At 43.5% G+C, this 26,527-nt stretch overlaps 1 protein-coding gene across 3 annotated transcripts in view; it reads left to right on the plus strand.

Moving 5' to 3' along the window:
- The window catches only part of LOC121335518 (unconventional myosin-X-like), an 88,027-nt gene that overhangs the window by 51,434 nt on the left and 10,066 nt on the right, over positions 1-26,527 (plus strand). For all 3 annotated transcript variants that reach the window (XM_041403759.1, XM_041403760.1, XM_041403761.1), the window contains 12 exons: positions 3,199-3,305; positions 7,597-7,902; positions 11,810-11,849; positions 13,342-14,133; positions 16,146-16,269; positions 16,754-16,997; positions 17,808-17,903; positions 19,533-19,626; positions 20,239-20,294; positions 21,973-22,115; positions 23,412-23,606; positions 25,292-25,449. In XM_041403759.1, the coding sequence (XP_041259693.1) occupies positions 3,199-3,305; positions 7,597-7,902; positions 11,810-11,849; positions 13,342-14,133; positions 16,146-16,269; positions 16,754-16,997; positions 17,808-17,903; positions 19,533-19,626; positions 20,239-20,294; positions 21,973-22,115; positions 23,412-23,606; positions 25,292-25,449 (2,355 nt within the window). The remainder of the gene's footprint in view (positions 1-3,198; positions 3,306-7,596; positions 7,903-11,809; positions 11,850-13,341; positions 14,134-16,145; positions 16,270-16,753; positions 16,998-17,807; positions 17,904-19,532; positions 19,627-20,238; positions 20,295-21,972; positions 22,116-23,411; positions 23,607-25,291; positions 25,450-26,527) is intronic.

Genomic DNA, 26,527 nt, shown 5'->3' on the forward strand with positions numbered 1-26,527 from the left:
AGGTGAGGCTACCAGCCAAGGGGAACAGAGCACAGGTCATTGTCCTGAAATGTCCCCTGCATGGCCGTAGTGCCACTTTTGCTGCTACAGGTGCAGCTCTGGGTACTCAGGTTGGCATTCCCAGAACTAATCTTGGCTTAGTCAGGAGTAGCTTCTGAAAAAGGTGTGACAAGCCCATGGGGATGTAACCTAGGAAGAAGTATAAGGGGTGGGTGAAGAGCAAGGCTTATAGAAGGGGGAATACTTCCTGCAAAATGAATGGAAGGATAATTATATCCCTAGCAATTGTTTGAAGGAGGAAGGAAAAGACTCTGTGAATTAGTGCAGGGGATTGTGAAGCTTGGGAAAGGAAACGGAGGAGGAAGGGCAGGATGATCTTTGTGTTTTTCATTAAGAATAGAGCAGCTGCTGTGCTGTCAATTGTCAAATTAATGTTTAGAAGAGGTATTAATGTATGCAATGCAGGTTTTATATGGTGGTATGGCACAGCTGAGGGTTTGGATGCAAACAAGCAGTGTGGTGATGAAAGAGATTGTGCTAAGTGCCTTTGCCTTCACTGGGGATCTGCTGGGATGGGGCAGCAACTTCCATATGACCCATTCTTCAGTGCACCTAGGCCTTCTGCCACACTTGCCCATACCCACAACACAGATTTCCTACAGTGGTTTAACTCAGTAACCTTTGCTGTTTGAAGGCATTAATTTCCACATTTCAACCTGCTGCTTTGCAGGGCCTGTTTGAAGAAGGAGGTTGCTGTGCACTGTTTGGCATCCAGGCCACAGTGACCCACTTCCTGCTTTCCCAGTGTTGTCCCCAAGAACCATATGATCCCACTTATGTACACATGGGTGCCCAAGCAGTTGCGTTTGTGTCTGCTGATCTCTGTGACACCTTAACGTGTTCACTGTCCCGCTGATGGTGCCTGCAGGCTTTGAGGTTATGAGAGGAGCACTGTGGGGATGCACTGTGGTTTAAAACCTGGCCAGTGTCTAGTATGAGCAGAATATGATAGATGTAACCTTGTTTGTTTTGCTTAATCATTCTTTTCTCAGATGAAAACAATCTCATGTTTTCAGAAAATGACTATGAATAATGACAAAGAAACAGCCACTTTCCAGTTTATTTCCACAAGCCATCAAAAATACTTCTGGACTTGAAATGCGTGTTACTCTTCCTTATCATCTAGTGGAGTCTAAAAAACCTCCAAACCTTCAAAATGCAAAAAGTTTATAACTAGATATTGCTGGGTTTTTTTAGATTAACCCCTCACTCCAGCATATATAGATCCTATAATCCTATAGGATTTGGGTTGGTTTTCATGGATCTCTGCATGCCCTGAAGTTCCTCCCCCCCTCAACTGGCCTGGCTCAGCAAAGACTCTGCTTGCTAGGGAAATACTGATGGCCTGAGTATTTTTGCAATTTGCTGAAGATAATGGACCGAGACAGTGTTTTGCTGGTCACATTCTTGAAATGGGTGACTGCTGCTTGGTTTTGGAATGTAATGGAAAGAGCAATCCCTGCCTCAAAGAAATCTTTAAAAGATTGTTGAGTTGACAGAGGGAGTGGATGTACAACTTGCAGGGAAGGATGCCAGCTTCATGGTTGGCAGTACCTTGATAATGAAGCTTCTTTTCGGGCTACCCATAGTATTTATTTTGTAATTTAGTCATTACAAAACAGCTCATTTCTGAATGGAAGCTGCTGCCCAGGAGAAATTCAAGTCCAGGAAAGCCACTGGCTATGGGTACTAACTCAGGGAGAGGTGTCAGTACACAAATGGTAATTGCAGGGGGAAGGGAGAGCCTTAAGGGATGAAGCTGAAAGTAGTGATGGAGGGGAAGGTATAGAGAGAGAGGGGAGATAAGTGGCAAAGAGGGGAATTTGTGCAGGGCACTGGACTAAATGACTGTTCAAGTCTTTGGCCTCTCAGCACAACCACATGGATGCAGTAGATTTGTAAGGAGTTTCTGCTGATTAATGTGGTTCTGAGTTCTGCAGATTGATGAATGCCAGCTCACATCCTGTGTACATGACAGTGCTTTAACAAGTGCGGCTGCACTTCCCTAGTGTAGCCTGTTCTGCTGCTGGCCCTGGCAGGGATTTATCCAAAGCCAGGCAGCAGGTCACACGAGCATGGCCATATGGCACTTGCTGCTGTGACTGCAGCTTGTATGGACATGTCTTACCAGCTTGTTCTAGTCTGGGTGCTGCTAGCAGTGTACCCACGGCACCGTGGAGCTCCATGCAGGCTGCAATCCATCTCAAAAAGCAGCACATTTATTTCAGGAATTTGTGCTGAATCCTGTGCTAACCTAATGCAAGCCAGCTGATTTAACATTGCTTAGACATGTCAGCACAATTCCTGTAAACATGGCCTTATCTTGCTTGTATCTCAGTTCTTTTGTCTTTAACGTAGCACCTGCATTCTTCACTAGCGTTTAGCACCGAGCAGAAGTTGTAAGTGCAGGCGGTGAAAGATGCTTGAGAATTAAAATACTGGACACTGACGTGCAACCAGTAATACTTGGAGAGTTCTGTGGTCAGAGCTCAGTTGCCCCTAGTGCATGCTCCACTGTCGAACCTCTTCAGCACGGAAGCATCTCACCCCAGGGTGTCTGGGGTCGGTGGAGGGCTTCAGCACCGGTGGGCTGAGAGTACACGCTGCTTTGTGCCTCGACTGGGCTTCTGGCTTTCCGCCTGCCTTCCATTAAGATTCCTATAAAGGTTACTTCCTGGAGTCTAGAAATCGAAAAGTTCCTCCCTTTCCTTGAAACGCGGAGGAGTTTCTTTGCAAAATACTTGATCACCCAAGTAGGTCCCAGTGCCTGCTGCAGGGAGGTACCGGATTGTGCCGGGAAAGCTGTCAGCTGGGAAAGAGTTAATCACGGGCGCAAACTTGGGCTCTCCTCCTCCCTCCTCTTTCCCTCCTTCCTCTGCTCCCTCCCTCTCTCTTTTAAGTCTTGACCACAGAGTGAGGGCGGCGGGGGTTGGGCACGGAGTTCGGCTCTCGCCGCCGCAGAACTTTTCCCGGCGCTCGGAGTGCGGGCAGCGCCGGGGCAGGCGCGGGGGCGGCGGCGCAGCCCGGGCACGGAGCGCTCTCCGCGCCGCTCAGCCGGGGATGAAACCGCCCGGCTCTCCCGGGGACTGACTTCTTTCCTCTCTTTGTGTTTACTGAAACTCCTCCCCGTGGCGTCAGGTTTTCCTGAAGGAAGCTCTTGAGCAGAAGCTGGAGAAGGATCGGGAAGAGGAGTTGAGGAAAGCAGCTATAGTCATCCGGGCCCACGTCTTGGGCTACATGGCAAGGTCAGTGCTGGGGGCTGCCCCACCATCCCTGTGCTTGCGTGCCTGGGTTGCCCCGACACCCTGCTTTGCTCTCTAGTCCCCTAGCATCCGTCCCATCTTCCCCTCCTGTATTCTAAGGGAGAGTTGCAGAATCTGTCCTCCCTGCCAGCATCAGCTCTGCTGAGACCTTCCTGCACCTCTGGCACCTCTTTTTCAGTTATGTGCACGTTTGCACCTTCCCTCAACGCTGCTCAGCAGGCTTCCCGTGGACTTTTGTACCCATTGCTTGCCTGTGATGACACCTTTTCCTTGCCTTCAGGGCTCTCCTGGCTGGGCCCCACCTATGCTTTGGGTCCCCTCCTTTCCCTTGTGCCTGTCAACTCTGTTTTCTGCTCCCCCTGCCAATTGCTTCTTCCTCACTTGCAGCTCTGCCTTTGCTCACCCTCTTTCCTTGCCCTGCCTGTTTGCCTTGTGATCTCCCTCTCCTTTTAATTAACTGTTCAGAATTGGTTTTTGGCCAGCTCTGCAACAGTAATCTCCTCTTGCCTCTCCCTTTTGCACCTGACCAGAGAAGGTTTGGGAGAACCAACTGCAGACAAACGGCCCCTCCTCTGCCCCTCGAAGTCAGTGCAACAGCTGACTCCTTAATGGCTGTGGTATGCACGCTTAATCCCAGTAAGATGCTCTTTCCTGGCTGGTCTTTGCTCCAGACACCTGTCAGTCAGGGTTGTGAGGAGGTGAAATCCCTGGCCAGCAGAACTGTTTCAGCAGGCACTCTTCTTAGGGCTCCAGTTACACCAGGTAGCTCATTTTTCATTGGGAAATGTGTACAAGAGTTGTATCCTGCCTTGCCAGTATGGAATATCAGCAAAATACACATTTAGTCTCTGGGGCTTTTTATTAATTTATTTATTTCTCTCTAGGAAGACAAATGAGCTCGCTCTATTGTTTGTACATGAGATTGCAAGTTCTTTGTGTCAGGGCCTCTTCTCTCTTTTACTTTTTGTCTAGCATTTGGAGAGAGGGGTAGGGATTAGCCCAGGAAAATTGATTTGCTGGAAACAACACTGCAGGCATACTGGATTACTGCTTTTCTGAGTTCCTGGTAAAGAAGCTGCTGTCCTGCAGGGCTGTGATGGAGACTGTGGCAGCAGTGTTCCTCTTGGTTAGAAATCTTGTGGTCCTTCAGCCTCCACACTTCTGAATTCCTCATCCCACATGTTGCTGTTATGAGTCTCATCCTTGAGGATAAGCTGTGCTTCTGCAGCTAGAGTGTAAATCTTCACAAGCAGCTGGAGGTAACTGGACTTCACAAGGGAGGAGAGCAGTAAAGAGTAAAGAAGAGCTGGAAAGGGGGATCTGTAAAACTTTCTGTGAAGAGAGTTTCCAGTTGCACTGCACCTCTACTGAAAAAAGGCCAGCAGGCAGGAGTTCATTTGGGCAAGTGCTGAATGGTCTGTGCAGAGCTGGGCAGGAATACCAGTATGTGCTGCCTTGAGCTTGATACCATTTCTGTTAGTTTTGCAAGTATAAGTGTATTTAAATTCATTTGGTCTCATGCAAAGTAGACTGGCGAAGGAATGATTTTACTGGTTTCTCCCTCTTTGTGAACTTGTTCTGTGAGCCTGGAGAACCAGATTTTCTTTGCTCTCATTCCCTGCAGCCTATGCAGCCTGGTATCTCTGATCACTAAAATGTGAGACAAGAAAATCAAGCCCATTGAAATGACCCCATTCTTATGTAGCTAATCTGTGGAGCTCTGAGATGCATCTAACAGTTTCACCAGCTAAAAACCACATAGTGCAGGATCCATGTATGAATTTGGCTGTGCCCCTGGTTTCTTCAGGACTGTTCTTCATGGGAAGAAGACAGCAGCAAATTGCTCCATAACCCTGTGATCTCTAGTCCTTGGAGGCATAACTGCTAACTGTAGCTTATTGACAGAATAATTAAGTAAATTTCAAATACAGCATTGGAGCCTTGCAGCCAGCCTGCCTTCTCTGGTGTTATGCACGGTCAGGAGGTCTCCCAGCCCCTTTGCTTGGTCTGCAGGTTGGACTTCTTTGGCCAGTGCAGAAGGCTGAGTGGAAGCTTGAACCAAGGGAATGAGATTTGCAGCTTTTAAGCAGCAATTCCAGCTGAAGGACATCTGCAAGCTTGGCTGTGGTCATGAGGAATGAGGGGGCACTTCAGCCTGGCAGATTAGCAGGCAGAGCTGGCCTGGAGCTGGGCAGGGCTTGGCACATGTTGCGCTTGGGAGAGTTTCTGGCAGATGCATTTTGTAAAAGTCAGAGTACCCTTTTTGATGCACTTAGTCTGCCTTGGCAGAGAGTGCATGTGCAGCTGTTCACACCCCATGTGCAGGACACAGGGCAGACAGAGAGTGGGGATGAGGGGACTGCAGCCCAGGAGTAATTAAGCTAAAACCTCCTACTTCTTATCACCTCTTTCCTTTCCTTTTCTTTTCTCTTTGCTTCCTCCTTTTGACTTAATACTTATGGAAAAGAGCATGACCTCTGCACAGTACAGCTATTAGCATCCCACTGCTGATTTTCTTGATTGGACTGATGTATCTGATGTGCAGGGAGGTGGCAAGCTGTCAGTATGGGTCCCTGTTGACATTTGAAGGGAATTTCCTTGCCAGGAGAATGATTTTAAGGTGTGTCTTTTCCTCAGGGTGTTTTAGAAGGTCTGTAGGAAGTTTATGTGAGAATGCCATGCTATTTCCAGTGTGCTTTCTAGGACTGTAAGACCCCAAGGATTACTGTAGCCTGCTGGCCCAAGATCCTGTGCAACAGCCCCATAGAATTTATCTCTGCACATTCTGGTTTGGATTAAAGAAGTTTTTGATTTGACTAGTACCAATGGTTGTTTCCCCAGTGCAAGATGCTAAGGCATCTAAATATATTAAATTACTTTTAAAAATGTCTGCTTATTTTCAGCCTTAATAGATGTCAGCTTCAGGTTGGTAAAATGTTACCCCTGTTGGAAAAACAGAAATGTGGATACTTTAACTGGGGTAAAGTCTTTTCTTAGGCTTTTCTATTTCTTAAGGTCCTGCGTGGAGCAATTTCTCTCATTCTATAGGCCTGAATTTCTGGTCCAGTCCTGCTTCCTTGGAAATCACTTGAGGGTCTAACATTGTTCTTGAAATGGGGGTGCTGGCACAGAGCACAGAATAAAAGCAGTATTCTGTACAACAGTATTTCTGCTTACAAGAATAAGAATCCCAGTAGTATTTTTTCTGTAGCATTGTGGTGGGAGTTTGCTTTTGTGTGATGATCTGGGGCCCAAAAATCCAGTTTTGACTTGCTGCTTCCCAACATAGTTCCATATCAGTTGTGTTTGGCCTTTGATTCTTTAGGACAAAACCTTATGATTGGTTCTTTTGGATTGTTTAATGTTTGCTTGAATCTAGCTTACAAATTGATCCAGATTACTGTGTAATGGTAACTCCTGTTATTTGCCCAGTTTATGTATCATGTACAAACTTCTACCAGGAACTTTTTTCATGTCCTTGATAAAGGTAGTCTTCAATGCAGAGGCAAAACCTGACTTTTCTACAACATTACTAGACTACAGAAATACGGAATGATGATTGTTGAGTTCTGGGGCCCGATCATGTTCTTAAAGTGCTGTAAAGTTGATTTTGGTGTCATTGATGATCCTTGTGGGTCCCTTGCAACTCAAGATAATCAGTGATTCTTGTTTAGGCAAAATGTTGTGCAATAGAAGTATTTGTTTATGTGAACTTGTTACAACGTTTGATTTAGCCATCAATATTGTAGTATCAGTGTGTTTTCTCCCAGACAATGTGAAATTAACGTGACCAAGTCTATTTTTGTGCTGTTTTTACCTTTCCTGGAGTAATTTGCTTTTGACCACTTAAGAGATGGAAGAATATTTGTAATATTTGTTCTCATATAGTGAGGGCATTTGTATGTTTCTATTATAATAAGTCCAAACTGAATGATTACGCTTACTGCACAATGAATGTGTTTATGTGCAATGCCGGGAGACTTTGGGCCAGAGGACCTTCCCTTTCCAGGGCCACACATCTCTCCCTCATCATCTGAGAGTCTTCACAAAAGTGGGTGCCCATTGAAACAAACTGTTGGTAGATTAGGAGGGAGAACAGTGAGGTGAATATGATTTACACATAGTGAGTGGCGGGAGAGGAACAGAAATCATGTCACTTCTGACCTGTTTTTCGAAAAGGACTTTTCTGTGGATGTGGTCAGTGTGCAAGGGCATGAGGAATGCAGAGCATGTATGACTTAGCGATGCATTACGTGTGTGGTTCTGTTTTTAGGAAGAAGTATCAGAAGGTGCTATCCAGTGTTGTTATAATCCAAAAGAACTACCGGGCATACTTCTGGAAGAAGAGCCTGCTGCGCCTGAAGGCCTCTGCGGTGACCCTGCAGAAGCACTGGCGTGGCCGCCTGGCTCGCGGCCTCTACCAGCACCTGCTGCAGCAGGAACTCCGGCGGAAGCAGGAAGCCGAGGAGAGAAGGAGGCAAGAGGAGGAAGAGCAGATCAGAAGAGAGGAAGAGGAAAGACAATGGCAAGAAGAGGAGGAGCGTAGGAGGAAACAGGAAGAGGAAGAGGTGAAGGAAAGGTACAAGATGGTATCTTGCGTTCTGTCTTGGGTTTAGACTCTTTAAAGGGGAGCATTCTAGAATGGGTTCTGCCCCTTTGTTTTAACCAGTCCCTTTCCACCAATAAGGAAAGAATACAGGTAGCTATAAGTGAAAAAATAACCAACGAGTGAAACTGCAACAGGCAAAAAACAACAGTAAATAATCACTATATACAAAATTGCTAAATCTCACAAACTCCCTGAGAACAAACTGGAACCCAGAATGGTGGAAACACCCCTTTCCAAGATGGCACCTGCCGCAGGCCATGGTGCACAGGGAGTCAAAGGGAAAATGGCATCAGAGCCTCCCCCTCAAGATGACGGCCTTTACAGGTGACCACACTGTGTGGCGATAAAGGGGAGGGATGGCAGCAATCCCCACAGGAATGAAGGAACTTAGCCAGCAGTTCTGTGGCAAATGAGAAGTGCTGCTGTGTGTGGGGTCAGCACTGCTGCTTGCTGCACTTGCTGGACTCTGCTGGGTTTATTGTTATATAAATTTCAACATATAATTGTGTGATAGTTTGCTTTTCAGAAGTAGTTCTTCTAGGCTTTTGTTACGTACTTTCCCAAAGGGGGATCTCAGACTGTGTGGCAAACATCAGGAAATTCTAAGGTTAGAAGCACTCACCTTGAGTTGTGTGTGCAGTTTTGGGCACCAGAACATAAAAAACATTAAACTAGAGAGTGTCCAAAGCAGGGCAGTGAGGATGGTGAGTGTCTGGAGGGGAGGCTGGATGAGGAGTGGCTGAGGTCCCTTGATCTGTTCAGCCTGGAGAAGAGGAGACTGAGGGAAGACCTCACTGTGATCTTCAACATCCTCATGAGGGGAAGAGGAGCAGGAGGCTCTGATCTCTTGACTCCTGTGCCCAGTGACAGGACTCGAGGAAATGGTAGGAAGCTGAGTTAGGGAAGATTTAGGTTCAATACCAGGAAAAGGTTTTTCACCCAGAGGGTTGTCAGTACTGGAACAGACTCCTCAGAGAAGTGCTCACAGCACCAGCCCGACAGAGTTCAAGAAGCGTTTGGACACTGCTCTCGGGCCCAGGGTGTGGCTCTTGGGCTGTCCTGCACAGGACCAGGAGTTGGACTTGATGATCCTGATGGGTCCCTTCTAACTCAGCGTTTGATTCTATAATAAAAGGAAGGACCTGTCTAGTTTATTTGCTATAGAATGTTTTTGTCCTTTAGTTTCCAGACCATGAGAGATGTGTTCAACCCAGCATCACGGCAGAGAAGTGTCAGTGTTTCTAGGACTCAGGCACACTCATTTTATTTTCATTTTCTAATTAATGTTAAATGGCACCTGAGTGAGTAGCCAGGATGGTACTAGCAGACCAACTTGTCTAACTTCTGAACATTCATTTGACTTAAAAAATGAGGTGGAAGTCCACTGAGAACAAGCGAAAAAAACCACAAATGTAGAGACAAAGTCAGAAGGACCTAGGCACAATTTGAGCTGTAGTGAGCCAGAAGTTGGCATGCAGTTATTGTACATACACTTTTAGCAGAAGGGAGACATGGAACAATTTGGCCTAACATTCAACAGGAAGAAAAATAATAATGTTGAGAAAAATTAGGTATTTGATGCTATTTTTATCTTCCCCAAAAGCTTAACTGTTGGATATTAAATACGATTAGGAAGGATGTACAAGAATTCAGAACATGTCATGGAAATAAAAGGTTAGAAAATGCTCAGATAAATCAAATTACAAATTATAAAGAAGGTATGGGGATTTGGTTAAAGTAATGTTTGGGTACTTCAAGAACTAGCTAAAGCAGTTTAAAACAATAGCTATTCTCTTTCTTCTTTGTGGATAGTAATGTGGATAGTAATTTTTCCGTAAAAATGAAAAATACCAAACAATTATGACCCCCTTTTAAAATGGTAAAAGGAAGAATAAGGGAATTGTGGACCAGTCAGCCTCACCTCAGTTTCAGGAAGATGCTGAAACAAATCATCAAACAGTTGCAAATTCTTGATAAAGGAATTAAGCCAAGTGGATTTCTGAAGAACAAACAGCATTAGTTACCTATTTCCTTCTGTGGTGCCTTATGGCATGTCTTGTGGACAGGGAAAAGCCATGGACGATAGGTAACTTGGCTTTGGGTAGATAAAAACTAGGTAAGGGCTTTGATATGTTGTGACAATACTCTAAGATGCTTGAAGAAAATTGCTTTGGGAAAAAGCATGTGAAATAAGATTAGGATTTGTGTTTTTACTGCATTAATTAGTAAACAAAAGTAGCTTTTTGTTAAATAAAAAAAAAACTCTTGAATGGGATTTTTTCCATGACCTCTGCTGGATATGGTACTTGTGTAATGTTTTCATAAGAATTTGGATGAGGAAATATGAATATCCTTATTCAATTTGCAGATAAAACCATCTGCTGAGGGGCTGTAGGCATATAGCCTAGGATTACAGTCAGATAATTTTGGCAAGTTAAAGGATCTGAAAAACAGGATAACTTTTGGTACAGACATGCAGATTTACAGTCAGGAATAATCAAATGCACAGGAGCGGAGGAGGAATGCTAACTTCAACAGCAGGAGGAAGGTCTGGAGGCTAAGTTGAATATGTCACCAGTGTCATGCTGTGTGAGAGGAGAAAGCAAATGCTCTCTATAAACAGAATTGTTTCTGTAGGGTGGGGTGATGCTTCAGTACCCTTCAGTTGGAGTACTGTCCCAAGTTTTGGGTATCACATTTCAGGAAGAGTGTAGATCAGTTGATGATGACTAGAAAGCAGGAAGAAATACCAAAGGTTTAAAAACTGTGAGCAACAGTTGCAGGAATTAGTATGTAGATTATAGGTGGCACTCCTAATGTGTTTTAAAACGGTTGTGCTTTTGAGCTCTCTTGTCATTTGAGGCAGTTGTTTTACTCATGATGACTGCTAAGGATCTTTCAGTAGAGTTGGAACCATCTGGTTCTCACTTATGTCAGCTTTCATTTACAAATATTTCCTGGATTTTTTTTGAGAGTGTGAGCACAAGAGTGAGAGCTTTAAGGACTTTGTGACTTACAGCTGCAGTTTAGAATTTGGCTGGGAAAATCTGCAAGGTCTGGGAAAAAAAAAAAATTGTTGCCCTCCTGTTCTCCCTGGGTTGAATTATAGGTTTCAAAGTCATCACTGGCAGTGGTAACTTTCTTCCATCCAGCAGCATCCTATTCCTGCTCTCTAAGCATGACCCTGGCATTTGTCTGTCTGCTGCTTCAGTTGTTTGTAGCATGCTTGCCCTGGAGAAGCTGGCCATGGTGATAGCTTTGCTTTGGAGTGTAACCTTTTTGAACTGGGTAGAGCTGCAACACCGTGGGATAGTTTTTTCCTCTGCTCATGTTTACTAACAAACTCTGACTCTTACATTCTTCACTAATAAACTGGATTTTGCATGCCACTGAGAACTTATGTGAGTTGGGGCTTTAATACAGTAAAAGCAAAACAAAACACAAATTCAGTGCTAGTATTGCAAAAATTCTATTTTAAAAAAAAGTTAACAGTTTCCTGATATCTGTCAATTACACACATACAACCTTAGTATTCACAGATTTATTGTACTTCAAAAGATTCTGTTTACATTTATCATGAGTCTGATTTGTATTTCTGTCAGTGTTTGCATTGTCCTTCCTGGTGTGTTCCAACTAATCCAATTTCCTAATTGATCTGGAAGTTAAGTGCATGGGGAAAATCTGTTATATCCACAAAGGTCATGCCAACCACAGAGAATTGGATTTTTACTAAATTGCAAAAGCTTTTAAATCAGTCTTACAGCAAGTACCTCATTTTAACCTTATCCATGGAGGGATGATGTGTCCATGTAATTCTGAAAACCTCACACAGGAGAACTGGGTCTGTCTCTGACTGTTACGTTCTGTTTTTTAACAGAGAAAAGGAGCAACTGAATGCGCTACTGCAGGTGGCCCAGGTAAGTTTAAAAGTTGTTCTTTTCACATGTTTTCTTGTGAATATCTCTGAAGAGTCCTTCATTGCTTCTGCTTTGCCTGGATACTGATGCTGTTGTGGCAGTATCCGTATTGTGGCAACACTATTTAAAAAATGGACTTTGTTCACTCGAAACCTGCAGGCAGAGGTGCACAGAGTTAACAAGGTAGGGCTTTTTCAAGGCTCTTGTATGAGCCTGCACTGGTTCTGTTTGAAAATTTCCATATTGAACATGCAGCATCCTATTTTTATCTCTACTGCTTGAGCTTGTTAGATAACCTTGTGATGTGCTACAGTGTGACACAGTCTGTTTTGCTGGATTGTTGCCTGTAACAGCCGAAATAAGAGTGCAGCCAACTGCTGCCATGGCTAAAATAAACCGCTTGTAACTGATCTGATTGTTGGTACTTGGCATACCAAAGAGCAGACCACCTGCCCTGAGGTGTGTGAAAATGGCTGTGTGTCTCCTGGGCTTTTTCCCCATACCACTTGTTTCCCAGTTTCAGACCATCTTTGTTCAGGAGAGGTTGGAACCATAGAAATTCATTCATCCACAAGTAAGAATGAAGTAGAGAACCAGCAACTAGGTAAATAAAGAAAACAAGGATTAAGGCTTAAATGAGCCAATATATTGACTGCATTGTCTTAAGTCCTATCCAGAAGTACAAGAAATCCTATTGGAATTTATTTTTACTTTTTCTCATGTGTGTATCTGTTCTCTCATGTGTATGTTTTCAGCATCCTCTGTGGAGGGGAGAGTGGCTTTATCCTAAACATCAGTGAAAATTACCAGTATCTTTCATCTTTGAATTATCACATATCTGCTGGAAGTTTTCTATTACTTCAGTGTGGAAAATAGAGTGAGACAGAGTCTTCAGCAGTCAGGCATCAGCCATCTAGTGATGGTAAAGAATGCAGAGAAATTCTAGGCAGAGTTTTGTTTGGCTGTGGTTGGAGAGGATACAGTCCTGCTTCATGCGAATATCCCTTCCAGCCCCAGATTCTGATGGTCAGATCCTCATTTCAGGAAACAAGGAAATTTCCAGACCTCTTAATGAATTCCTGAGAAATCTTCAGCTCTTAGCTAGTCTGTGCATATATGTATTCATATATAGTTGCTTTCTCCTATCTGTGTGTGAGTTCAAAAAGAGAGAATGGACTTTCAGGCTGCTTTTATTCAAATTGCAGTGTACAGTGACCAGATAGAAAGGCTTTTTCTAAAAATTCACTGAACCCAGTGAGCTTCTTTTTGTGATTCATAATGGAGGTAGATTGCTGGGGAAAAGGAGGTACCTGAGGATCCAATAGTTCTACCTTTAGCTTTTACACCATGAATGATTGCAGGATGCTTGGAGTCATCTTTCTGCAGATGGTAAGTATACAGCAAGGACAGGAGACAGGAAGAATGAAAGGTCCAGGCAAAGAACACAGACAGGTTGAAGAAAATGCTTTAACACTGTTTTAAATTCTTTTAGGTGGAAACAGTAAACACTGAGGAGGTGGATATTCCCCTGCAAGAAGAAGAGAGACGTCAGATGGAGGAGATCTTAAGACTTGAGAAGGAGATTGAAAAGTTGCAGCAACAGAAAGAGGATCACATGTCTGTCATCTCTGAAGACACCAGGAATGAAATCTATCGGCAGCGAGAAGAAGAGATACAGAGGTTGGAAAAAGAGGCATCAAGGGTTGCCCAGGAATTCTTGGAGCTGCTGGATTTTGGCAATCTGGATGAAAGTGTGCAGAACTTAGAGCGCTCACTTTCTAGTGAGGGGACACTCAACATTGACTGCAGCCTGGTGGCACCACTGGCTGAAGAAGAAGTGGATGAGGGTTTTCATGCTGATGATGAAGGACGCCCAACTTCCAGTTTGGTGGTCTCAAATCAGCATGGCACGAGAAACAGTGGTAACTACTCAAAGGGTGTTGCAAACAGAAGCCTTTTGCTTCTCCAGAGGGAAGTGGGAGAGGTTCCCCCTGCTCCAGGACTGCCTGTGGAAAGAACCACTAGCCCCAAGGAGCAGAGAGCCCTGTCTGACCCAGCAGAAAGCCTTTACAGCAGTGTCTCTGATACACAGAGGAGTAACAGTGGAGAGGCAGGAGAGCCCATTTACACCTCCCCCCCTGATGTGGAGTCTGACTATGATCATGAGGAGTTTGATGGCTATGGAGATGCAGGCAACGCCTCAGCTGAGCCTCTGAATGATGAGGAGGGTCTGAGGCACTCCCATGGTACCAGCCTGGACTCCAACCGTGGCAGCCTGGACTCGGTGAGAATCTCTCCCTTCACCTTTCTGCACATTAGTGTGACTTTGTTGATGCTTATAATATCTTTGTCTTCTTACTGTATGCCTGCTCACTCTGGGTATAGTTACTGATATGTAACTCTCATATCAATAATCAGCTTGATAAAAAGGGAAGAGTCTTAGATAGGCTGAAGGCCAGAGGGCTTGTGATTGTCTGCTGGCACACAAGCTAGTACATCTGTACCTATTTTAGATTGTTGCCATTGCCATATATTATTGTAACACCCTTTAGGAGGAAGGAAAGCAAACAACTGGTATTTTGTAGGTGTATGTTCTACCTTAGAGAGATTGCACAGAAAGGACCTAAGGTTCCAGTGTGCTTTGACAAGAGGAAATGGGAAAGGTTGGGGTTTGATTTGTCTCCATCACTAAAACTCCTCTTGTTCTCAGTCTTTTCAGAGTCAAGGGTTTATTTTCAGCTGCTGTGTACAAGTTAAGCTATTCTAAAGCTGGGAGAAATTACTGTGCTGATTGGGTTGTGTCCCAATGCACGCAGCCAGGATCACTGAACCTTTTCATTCCTGCTGCAGGGACAATGACAGGGTGGTAAAGCTGGGCTATTGCCCTCGCACTTCAGCACCTCAACTGAGATCCCACACTGGGTCTGGACTTCCTGAGTGCTCTTGGGCCAGCTGCTTAACAATGTGATAAATCCTCTTACATGACAGGATGTCAAAGCCCACATAAGATTGTGATGGGTTCAGGTGTGAAGCCAGTGACAGCCACAAAAATACTTCTAATAAATTATTTCCCTGAGAAGAGACACTTGAACTACAAAATATTTTTTTTTAGGAACTCAATTTACTTCCTTCAGTATGTTTTTCAATGACAGATTGTGACCTTTCTTCAAAAAGTTGCATGGTTGTCTTGTTTGCATTTCCCTAATGTCAGCTGCCAGCCATCTGAATTTTTTATGTGATCTGCTTGAGTAAGGGTACCTTCTCTGTGGGCAGGTACTCATAGATCACTGTCAGGTAATCTTCAAATCATGAATCATTCTGTCACAGCTTAGGCTGGTTTCTACCATTAAAATGCAAATAGAAGTGGAGGGTTTTACTGGGCTCGTTGGTGAGTAAGACTGATGAAAAAACCAGTTGATACTTTGTCATAGTGTGAGCCACAGGAAGTGATAACCATGGCTGAGTCAAGATCCCCTCAGTAGCTGCTCTTCCAAGACTATCTCATTTTTGAAACTTAATGCCAAGGGGGAGAATGAATGAGTGGACCAGGGATGAGACAGGAGAGGGTCACAGAGAGAAGACAGAAGGGAAAATCAAAAGAAGCAACATGCATTTGAGGAAGGAAAAGGTCTAAGGAACTGCCTTCATTAGTATTAAATTAATAAACCAAATCGAAGGAAATTGTATTTAAAGTAAAGGAAATGATTTTGTGCGTGAAGTATTTTCTTATGGCTGAAGACCTTTATCTAGTTGGAGAACAGAGATAAGTAAATTCAGTACTCTTATTTCAGTAATTCAGACTGATGTTTTTAGGGTTCAGTTATCCTGGACTGTGCTTTTTTTCCTAATTAACCCAAAGCAGGTAATTTCCTTGCTGGGGTTAAATTACTGTTCTATCTTGTCTGGCATTGTGGCCTTTCTGCCAGAAAAATCAGAAAGCTTCTCTCTTATGAATGAAAACTAAATGAAAATGAAAAATTCTCTCTTAATCCCATCAAATCAGATTTTGCAAGGTGGGCTGTGCCTTAAAAACAAGAAGTTCTGTTATTGCAGGGAACTGGAGCTTTCTAGCCATGTCCACTGCTCTCCTTTCAGGTATGAAAATTCCATGCTCTTGCTTTAGGCATTAATGGATAAGCTGTCAAGCCTCTACTTTTACTGTAGTGCTTTTTTTGAAAGGGGCTAGGTGTAGTTTTGCACCTTCTGATCATGTGACTTCTCTAACCCTGTTAACTGCTCCAGTCCTCCTGCAACCAGAAGAAGCCAAGTAGCCTATATCTTTTCTTTTTTCTTTAGTTTCTGGAGAGCGAGGAAGAAGTGGATGTTTACATTGATACAGATGAAGAGTTTTGTAATGGGCGAATCACTATCTTCAATGGTTCAGGTCCACCCTATTTCCACAGTTACCTCTACATGAAAGGTAAGTAGATTGTGCCAAAACCACGGATGGATGGGATCCAGGAAACCTGCTTTCCTCTTCCATTTGTCCAGAATCATCATCTTTATTTGCTCTTAGTTCTCAGTTTATGCTCCTTTTTTTTTGCTGCTTCTTTTATTTAAAACAACAAATAAAGAGACAGCTTGGTGTCAGAGATATTTTTGCCACTGAGACTTGATTGTGCCTACTTGGTATGGGCTTAAATGATTCACTCTCAGCTACGAAACTAAGTCAGAACAAAAATACTTGAGTAGTGCATGTATTTCTGTATTTTGCTTTTGTTTCACTAGTTTTGTTCTGTTTTCTTTCTATGTTTGAAATTAGGCAGAGCTTTGTTTCTCTCCTTCAGTTCCTTTTATTGATGTAGGAACTGAAGCGGCAGCTCTCCCTGCCCGGGAGCAGGCTCAGAATGGAAGCATGGCCCCCGTTGCGTGTCTGCTGAAATGTTGCTGCCTCGCTTTTGCAGGAGGTCTCATGAACCCGTGGCGGCGGCGCTGGTGTGTCCTGAAGAACGAGGCCTTCATGTGGTTCCGCACCAAGCAGGAGGCCCTCAAGTCAGGCTGGCTCTACAAAAAAGGCGGCGGGATGTCAACCCTTTCACGCCGCAACTGGAAACGCCGCTGGTTTGTGCTGCGAGAGTCCAAGCTGATGTACTTCGAGAATGATAGTGAGGAGAAGCTGAAGGGGACTATTGATATCAGAAGGGCAAAGTGAGTGCAAAAGCAAATCCCTTTGATCCCTAGTATTCACTGTGTAAATCAGCAGTGAAGGGTCCAGTGCTGCTGTTCATTGGCCTGTGTATCTCCCATGGTGCTTGGAGAATCAGAAACAAAGGAAGGAAAAGGCAATTACTGCATCTAGTTTTACTCTGGAGGGAGTCTGCAATTACTTGATAGTTCTTTTCCCAGTCTTGCCTTTCAAAATCCAACAGAAGCTCTTTCCAAGCCATGGATGGAGCCAGACCAGGAGGGGCTAATTAAGTACATACCCCATGCGTTCTCTCCTACCCAGACTCCATCTGTTTTCTGGCTTCTCCAGGCATTTCACAGAGGTATTATGAAGCTCACAGCGGGATTTGAATTTGGCAGCATGTACTGTGCCTTTTCCTGAGTCCTGAATGCTCTTTCTGCTGCCATAGTCAATTCCTCAGCTCCTGCTGTAGGAGGACAGACTGGTCATCTATTAGCATTATGCAGATCCATAAAGTGCCAAAAAGAATGGCACACCTGACTTTGTAAACAGATCTCTATATCAGCCTCCCTCTTGTCTCTTCAATTTAGTCTGCTGGTGTCTTGAAAATCCATATAATCCCTTAAGCTTTGGTTTTTAACTGTACAGATCTTTTTAAAGATCTTGATATGTATTGGCGGAGTTTTGTATTTCTGTCAGAATCACAAGCCATCTGAATCAGTGCTTTCCCTTCTGTGTGGTGAAGGGTTTGATGTGAAAGAATCGACCAGATGGAACTCAGGCCTGTGAAAGGTTTTTAGCTTTGGCTCTTGTGCTTTCTTGTGTTCCAGAGAGATTGTGGATATTCATGAAAAGGAGAATGCCTTGGACATTGTGACAGAAGACCGAGTTTACCACATCGTTGCAGAGTCACCAGAAGATGCCAGGTACAACAGGGAGTTTTGTTAGGTTTGTTCATTCAGTGCAGGCCTGACCCAGCTACTCATGGGAGAGTTTGAGAAACATAATCAATTCCCTTCTACTGGAGAAAAGGGGGGATTTGTTCCAGAGTGTCATTTCGTGCTTCCTGGGCTGCATCACACCTACTGTGGGGACTTGATGTTACAGCTACCAAGGCTGTGGTTCAGTCTGGCAGTCACAGGACTGCCAGCTTCTCATGTGGCTGTGAGCATGTGGAATTCAAGGGTTACTTCAGCAGACACACAAACCTTAATATAAACTGGAACATCTAATAGCTGATTTATTTATTTAATGGAATCTTGAATCAAACAAAAAGTCTATTCATGTTGTCTGTAAATGATTGCGAGAGCAGCTGGGTTTTATCCAGGAGACAGAAAAAGGCTGCAGCTTATCAGAGTCTGTAGTGTCATCTGATAAAATCTTCCCAGTGCAAAGCAAACAAGTGACTCACGTCCTTCCTTCTTGGCATCCTGGCCAGACAGTGGGAATCAGTTGTTTAAGGGCAGGTTGGACAACCTGTCCTGGCCATGCGAAGCCAAGTCAAGAGGTTACTGTCCCCAGCCACTCATGTCTTCCCACTTCTGCCAAGGCTTTTGCTCTCTCAGCCCTGACAGTGTAACTGTTTCTCTGATCTACTGGTTCTGTGAAGTTATTTAGGGTTTATTATCATTTTGGTGTAGGAGAGAAAGGGGGAAGGTGTTTGGATACAATTTAACAGAAATAGACTGAAGAACAGCCGCATGGACAAGAAATGGGCAAATGTAGGGAGCAGTGGTGGAAAGAACAGTAACTTCTTAACCCAGAATTTCCACAACTGCAGTAGGCATGCCCTAAGATAACACTGCAGAATTGTTAGGATGAGTGTAAACCAAATGTGGCCTCTGTCTATGCCCTATCAGTCTCTCTTCTGAGGGAGAAGAAAGCACCAGCACTTGCAGTAGCAAAGGGCAGATTAGCAGATGTTGCAGAGTATCCAGTTGGAGAATCCTCTATGAAGTATGGATGTTTGCTGATCTCACTGCAAGCTGCAGATAAGAATCTGCTTTTTCTGCAGCAGTGATTAGCCTCCAGATATGTCTGTAAGAGAAGCCCTTTCGCAGACAAAAAACTTCACTCCAAATTCACTTATAAACAAACCCATGATTAATTGCCAGCCATATGACTTTCAAGTTTATTAGCAGATCAGAGAGAGACTAATCAAGAAGGCTCCCAGGCGTCTCTAGGACTCTAGTCCAGGAAGATTCCCAGCTAACCCTGTTTTTACAAGTGCTGTATGCTCTTCTCAGTCTGCTGACATGGGCTCCCTGTAAAGCCACTGCCTACTTAAGAGTTCCTTGAATAACAAGTGGAAAACTGGATTTTGCAGGAGCAGCTGTCAGGGGGTTGAAGAACGTGCACAGAATTTTCATGGATAAATAAGGAGGAAGGAAGGCATTGGAATCTGGTATGATCAGCCCAAGAGATATTTTGACATAGTATTCAGGAAATTGTGAATGAAGAAATCTTCCCACTGAAATCTTTCCAGGTTCCTTGATCACGTTCTCGAGCCAGTTTCACTGCTGAAAGTTTAACTCTGCTTCTGTTTTGGTTGGCAGTGGTTGGTTTAATGTTCTGAGCCGAGTACACAGCGCTACGGCACAGCAGCTGAGGGAAATGCAGGATGAGCAGGCCAATCCAAAGAATGCTGTGGTGAGTTACTGTGCAACCAGCCTGTGGGCATGCTTGGAGCCCTCTGTGTTTAACTATTTGTGCAGGTTTTTCCAGCACGTGCAGCGCTGTACTTCTAAAGCAGTGCAAGAAACTTGGACACTGGTAATTATAAAGAAACAGCAAAGCTGGTAGCAAAGAGGGTAAGCAGAGGGCAACGTGGTGCTTGTTGTGGGTCGCTCAGCTTGAACACAGATGGCTCTTTTCAGTTGGAGGAGAAGAGGGAGGCTGCCTCACACAGATAAAATGTCTTTGGACAGGACTAGTCTGGGTCACAGTTATTCCAGACAGAAGATAGCAGTTGGGAAAAACAGTGTATTTATGTATTTTGCCAGTACAGAGATAATAGCTAAGGTTTTTTCAGACATTCATAATACCCTCTGGAAACTTGTAACTGTTTTTCCTCCATTTCTGTGGAGTCCCTTGCACATCTTATGCTGTTTAGGGAGCAAAGATGACTCACTTGTGCCTTTCTTGTGTGTTCATTTCTGCTCAAGCTATTGGAATTCAGATGAATGGTTCCAATTCCAGTCCTATTCACAGAAGAGAACACCTGTAATCTAAAATGCAATCTGTGTCTTCTTCACTCTACAGGGAACCCTGGATGTTGGGCTTATTGACTCTGTCTGTGCCTCAGACAATCCTGATAGGTAGGTACAACAATCTGACCATCTCTTAAATCAGAAACTCCCTACAATATTTTTGTGGGTAGGTCCAGGTTTCCTTTGGGGTTTGTATTTGTTTAAACTCCTATGTATTTTTTGCCAAAAAAATAAACATAGCTGAAATCTTTAGCTTGTTTCAGCCTTGTTACTTCGTAGGCATGAAGTCCATATATGTATGTATTGTCTTCAAGTCAGAGTTTCTTCTTCAGCTCCTAAAAGTGAAAACAGTATAATTTCAATGTCAGAAAATTATAGTTTTATCTACCATTACCACTGGACAAATATGTCCAGCAAAAGGAGTGCTTCAGTTTTTTCACCAGAGTAATTTTGGGTCAATTTTGTAGATTTAGGGGATAGAAACGACATTGTGGAAGAAAAATGGATAAATTTAGAAATATGTATTATTCTCGATATCTTTGCAATGCAACAGAGCACAGACCTTTAGTTAGTTAGTTCAGAGAAGAGATGATTGGACATTTCATATCACTTTATGTTAACATTTAATTATTTCCCACATATTAACAGGTTCAGCCAGGGCAAAGATACTCACCACAGTGCTGAAGTAAAATGTTAGCCATTAAGTTATTTATTTCTGTGGTATGGGGACAGAGCCCTGGGCTCTGACACAGGTTGCTAGGACTTTGTTTTTAGTAGTTTAGAAAATGCATTTCAGAAGTGAACTAAGATTTCATTGATGAAAACATTTTAGGTGGTTCTCAGTCTGTACTCTTCATAATTAATCTGTGAACCCGTGAAAACTAGGAACAAATAGTATGCTTAACATTTGGACATTTGTTTATGTATGTGCTGAGGTATACTTTTCTGGAATATCAGTGCTTGAAGCAATGTTACACAAATTCTGAGGAGAATGCTTATTCTCAACCAACATTTTTATGCAGCTGATTTTGATCTTCCATAGGTTTATGCATTTTTCTAACAGAGCTTGATTGCACCTTTTGCTTCATACTTGCATTCTACTTTTCAATTTCTCTGTTTTCTCATAGAAATCTGGTTTTGCTTTCAAAGGTTTTATGAGTCTATCTTCCTGGAACTGGTCATACTTCTATTCTGTTTTTCTGTAAAGCATAAATTTTTTTCTGTTTTTCTGTAAAGCATCAATTCTGTACAGAATTGGGAATATTCTTTTGGTAAGATACAGGTGCAAGAGAAGGACAGTTATCCAGGAGCAACAAAACAGTTTTTCCTCTGTTTTGTCAGGATCAGCTCATCCTTTGTAAAACCAGTCCCAAACATGTTTTAGCTGATCCTGCTGAGACCAGTGTTTGCTATTGCATCACTGGTTTTAATAAGTACAAGAAGAATGGCTGTACCACTCAGCCCAGTGGTACAAGCACTGGTTCACTCCAATCAAAGTCCTTTGCTAATGAGCCAAGGACATTTTACAGTTGCTTATTAGCCAATTAATATTTTCTAGTCTTTGGCAGTAGCTTTTGAAAGATGTTTCATTTCGTTTAGCTGCTCTCTGCATTCATCAGTTGACAGAGCAACTGAAGAAAAGATCATCTTAAGTATTTCTGCACTCCTCTGTAGTTTGTATTCAGAAAGTCTTTCTGTTTATGGGAAGGTAAAAAGCATGACTTTGTGTGTGCTGTGAATTATTTGCATGGCTATGACTAAGCTTAATGCTTTTGTTTTCTGGCAGACCAAATTCTTTCGTGATCATCACAGCCAATCGCGTGATTCACTGCAACAGCGACACTCCTGAGGAAATGCATCACTGGATCTCCCTGCTGCAGAAACCCAAAGGCGAATCCAAGGTGGATGGCCAGGAGTTCCTTGTGAGAGGTGAAAGGAAATACATGCAATTACATGTGAAACTCATCTTCTGCTTATAATCTGACAGAGAGACTTGATTGTTGCCAACTCAGTCTAGGGTTTAGCTGCTCCCCAAAAACTGTCATTCTCTGTCCCCCTCTACCTCCCTGCCAGGTGAAGAAAAAAAAAAAGTGCTTCATATGTTTCATTTTCTGATGATAGTTCTATCCTATTTAAACATGTCTGGCAAATGCCACCAGGGAATAGGAAGGAGCATGGCTGCTGATGAGGAGCAGCTGGCTTAGATGGACTATAACATGACACTGTGGCTTTTGTTGGCAGCTCAGTTCCTTCTGACACCTGTCACATAGAGAGGGAGGGAGGGAGAGAGATCTTTGTGGGATTGCTGCTGTCCTCAGCTAAACTAACCTGGTTATGGTAGACAAAGTGAGATGAGAGAAATTCTCTGAGGTTGAGCAAAAGGTTTAAATTGTATCTTTAGTCAGAGCTTAGTTGAAAATGGAAGAGCCTGAGTAGGGATCACACATATATTGCAAAATATTCACCCATTTGTTTTAAATATTTTTTAATTTCCTCTATATTTAAAAATATTTAAGACCATGTGATAAGCTCATCACATGGTCTTAAATGTATGAAGGCACTCCTGATACAGTCTGTGGAAAGCAAGTACATGAGCAAATTGCCTTGCATCTTGCAGAAATGTGTATGAAGAAATAAAGATCATGGAGTGGTCATGGCAAGGCAGAAGAACAGGAAGAAAAGGGTCACCAAAAATGTGGAAAAAGCCTTCCACCGTAATATTTCAAGGAGATTGAACGATAAAAAGGAGACTGTAAGACAACAGTTTGAGTGTCTTAAGTTCAAAATACTTAATTGCAAGGCAACAGTTCCTTTTATCTGGTGTTGTTCATTAGTCAAAGAGAAAAAGCAGTGATTCTTTGCAGGGTATGCTCTGCTCTTCATAATAAGATGTCTCTGTAACAGCAGAGTAGACACAAAGGCCTATATTCAGGAAGATCTGTATATTTTTGTTTTTTCTGAGCCTCTTGGTTCAGTCCCACTGTTCCTGAACACTTTGCCTTGTGGGTGGACATTGCTGTTTACACCTCTTGAGTAGAAAATTATCTTTTTGACAGCTTTAACAATGCAGGCTGTAATTTTTTTCTGTTGAAGGATTGGATTTTCTTAATCTTTTTTTTTTTTTCCCTTTTATTTTGCAACCAATCTAAAATGACAGTGAAACTATTTGTCCTGACCATGGGAGCAAGAGATGCACGCAATGACATGTTTGTGTTTCCCTGCCAGGCTGGCTTCATAAGGAGGTTCAGAGCAGCAACAAGATGTCCTCTCTGAAGATGAAGAAGCGCTGGTTTGTTCTGACAAACACTGCCCTCGACTACTACAAGTCGTCCGAGCGCACGGCTGCCAAGCTCGGGACGCTCGTGCTCAACAGCCTCTGCTCCGTGGTGCAGCCCGACGAGAGGGTCTTCAAAGACACAGGTGAGAGGGACAGGGTGGTAAAGAGCAGGCTCCAGGTGTGCAGCTCCTGAGGAGGGGATGGTGCAGGACTGCAGGGGTGTGGCATGTTGAGAAGGCAGTCTTGATGTCACCTGAGGCTTTGTGTCTGGCTGCAAACGTCTCTGCCCATGGACAGCGTAAGAGATTTGCAAAGTGTGCAAGTGACTGTAAGTGCCTCACACCCGACACAGTGCTGATGTTTTTCACTGAGTAGAGCCACTGCTTGTCTCAGTGTTCCCCAGGCAAGGTAACAGGTGTGAGTTCCTGTAGTGGACAGTAATTTTAGTACATCTCAGAACTGTCACTTGTAGCATGACCTACATTTGTCTCTGGGGTCAGTGTTAACCACTTAAATAGCAGCCATCCCATACACTGTAAGGGATGTAAAGTGCATGTGTTATGGTACCACTCAACTTGATAGAAACAAAAGATAGCAAAGGTCTGTGTTTGCTTTCTGTGCAACATGACAGAGTTCTGGGAGGGCAGGATATGGCATGATCCTCCACTGCTTGCCTTAGGAGTTGGAAGGGAACCCAGGTTATGTGCTGAAGACTTAATCCCCCAACAAAGACTGTGAACCTTAAAAAAAGACTTGAAATACTGGACATTTGAGTACTGGAGTTGTCTGAGATACCTTTTAAAAGGGCTGGAACCTGGAAGTATTTAGTAAAGCATGATGAGATGAAATTTATTCTGCTTATTCACAAGAAAGCGTTCACATTTTTGGTATCAACAGATGTCTGGGGCTGCCTTTGGCAGATAGAATTGCCATCGCCTTGACACATTCTCTCAGGTTGTCAAACATATTTTTAAAAGTTCTGAGAGTTGATTTGGCAATCTGACTAGGTGCTGTGCGTAGAGTGGTCATTTTTCAATGCAGGATGGTGTAGTCCAACTGCTGTCTGTGAAAGTGAGCTGTCTGGTTGGCAGTCAGGTAGTCAGGTTATACTGACTTCCATCTTGGGAAGCTGTCTTTCTACCAAAATCTGGACTGGGACTTCCCTACTGATAAATGTGTTTTGACAATGGGGTTGTTAATGTCTACCTAGTGGATTTTAACCAGGCACACCGTGTACTGTTATGTAAGCAGCAGGGGTTTTACATCAGCCACAAACCATAGGCAAAAAGAGAATCAGTGTTCTCTTAATAATCAAGTCCAACCATTAGCCTAACATTGTCAAGTCCACCACTAAGCCATGTCCCTAAGTGCCACATCTACACATTTTTTAAATGCCTCCAGGGTGGTGACTCAACCAATTCCTTGGACAGTCTGTTGGCAGTCCTTTCCTCTTGTGCTATTCCTTGTTACCTGGGAGAAGGGACAGACCCCCACCTGGTTACACTCTCCTTTCAGGTAGTTGTAGATAGTAATAAGGTCCCTTTTGAGCCTTATTTTCTCCAAACTGAACACCCCCAGCTCCCTCAGCCACAAGTCTTCACAGGACTTGTGCTCCAGACCCTTCCCCAGCTCCACTGCTCTCCTTGAGAGATGATCTGCTCCACTGCCTTCCCCGGTACCAAGCTGAACTGATGGACCTGTAGTTCCCCAGATTCTCCTTCTGGCCCTTCTTGTGGATGGAAGTCACATTTGCTAACCTCTAGTCAGCTACATAATATGGAAGCCAGTTTCACCTTCCAGCTTTGTTTCCACCTTTGTTTCTGCACAGGCTACTGGAACATCATAGTGCACGGGCGGAAGCACTCCTACAGGCTGTACACGAAGCTGCTGAATGAAGCCATGCGCTGGGCCTCTGCCATTCAGGGTGTCATTGACAGCAAGGTTCCCATAGAAACACCCACACAGCAGCTCATTCGTGACATCAGGGTACGTGGCATCCTGCGAATCCCCACATGAGCTGAGAGCAGCCAGACCACCACTGGCCTAACCCAGTCATCGCTGAGAATGTGGCAAAAAATGGGGTTACTGTCTTAAGGGAGAATGGAAAAGGGTAAAAAAGTAAACTCACATAACTGTACAACAAAAATAATCAAATATTACATGAATTCATTTTGCTAGCTGATCTGCATAAGTCTAGACTGCAACTCTGTGCAATTAAAAATTGCATGCAGGATTACACTGTCGAGTATTTGCAAATCTCTGCTCCATCCTTTCTGCTCCTAAGCATCCTCCAGACACAAATACAAACATACCATTCCTACCAGCCATATGACTTCAATGTATCCTGAAGTTCTCTTCATACCTTAGGCTTGCATGGTTAAACATCATAGTAAAGGGTGGAAAGAAAACACCCTTTAAAATAGCAGAAATTTTACCACAGAAGTAATTTTTGAGAATAAACTTGCCAGAAACTTTGGCAAATAAACGTAGAATCATTTAAGAAGACATACCAAAGTAAATTTCAGAAGAAATGTGTTTGTGATGAACTCTAGACTAGATGCAATTAGATAGTTTGTATTTAGGAAGAAAGACCTGGGGGTGATTGTAGAAAACCAAGTAAAACTTCAGCTCGGGATTCAAGGACAAAAGGAACATAATGTATTATTAGGAAGAAGTCTTGGACAAAATGCAGAAGAGTGTGATCCAGTGAGAATGGTAGTGACAAGCCCAGATTTTGAGCACCATGGAGCATTTTGGTTGTTCATTCTGTAAACACATAGAGTACAACCAGACAAGTTGAGAACAGGCTCACTATTACACACTGAAAATGGTTGATCTGTGGTAAAAAGTCCATTAGCCATGTCCTGTTTAAAGCTTGAAGGACATAGGAGAGAGGGATTATGCCACCTATATTATGCAAGTCACACTTTGGAGGCAAGATTCTGTGCTTGGTGACCTGTGGGGTGATGTAGCATGGCTATTCTTGTGTTTAATTTTCAGAAATAACGTACAGGGTAATTTTCAGATACAGATTATGCTTTGATCACTTAGTCCCCCTAGACAT

This window comes from Onychostruthus taczanowskii, unplaced genomic scaffold (assembly GCF_017590055.1).
Source record: "Onychostruthus taczanowskii isolate IOZ18803 unplaced genomic scaffold, ASM1759005v1 scaffold20, whole genome shotgun sequence".
NCBI lineage: Eukaryota > Metazoa > Chordata > Aves > Passeriformes > Passeridae > Onychostruthus > Onychostruthus taczanowskii.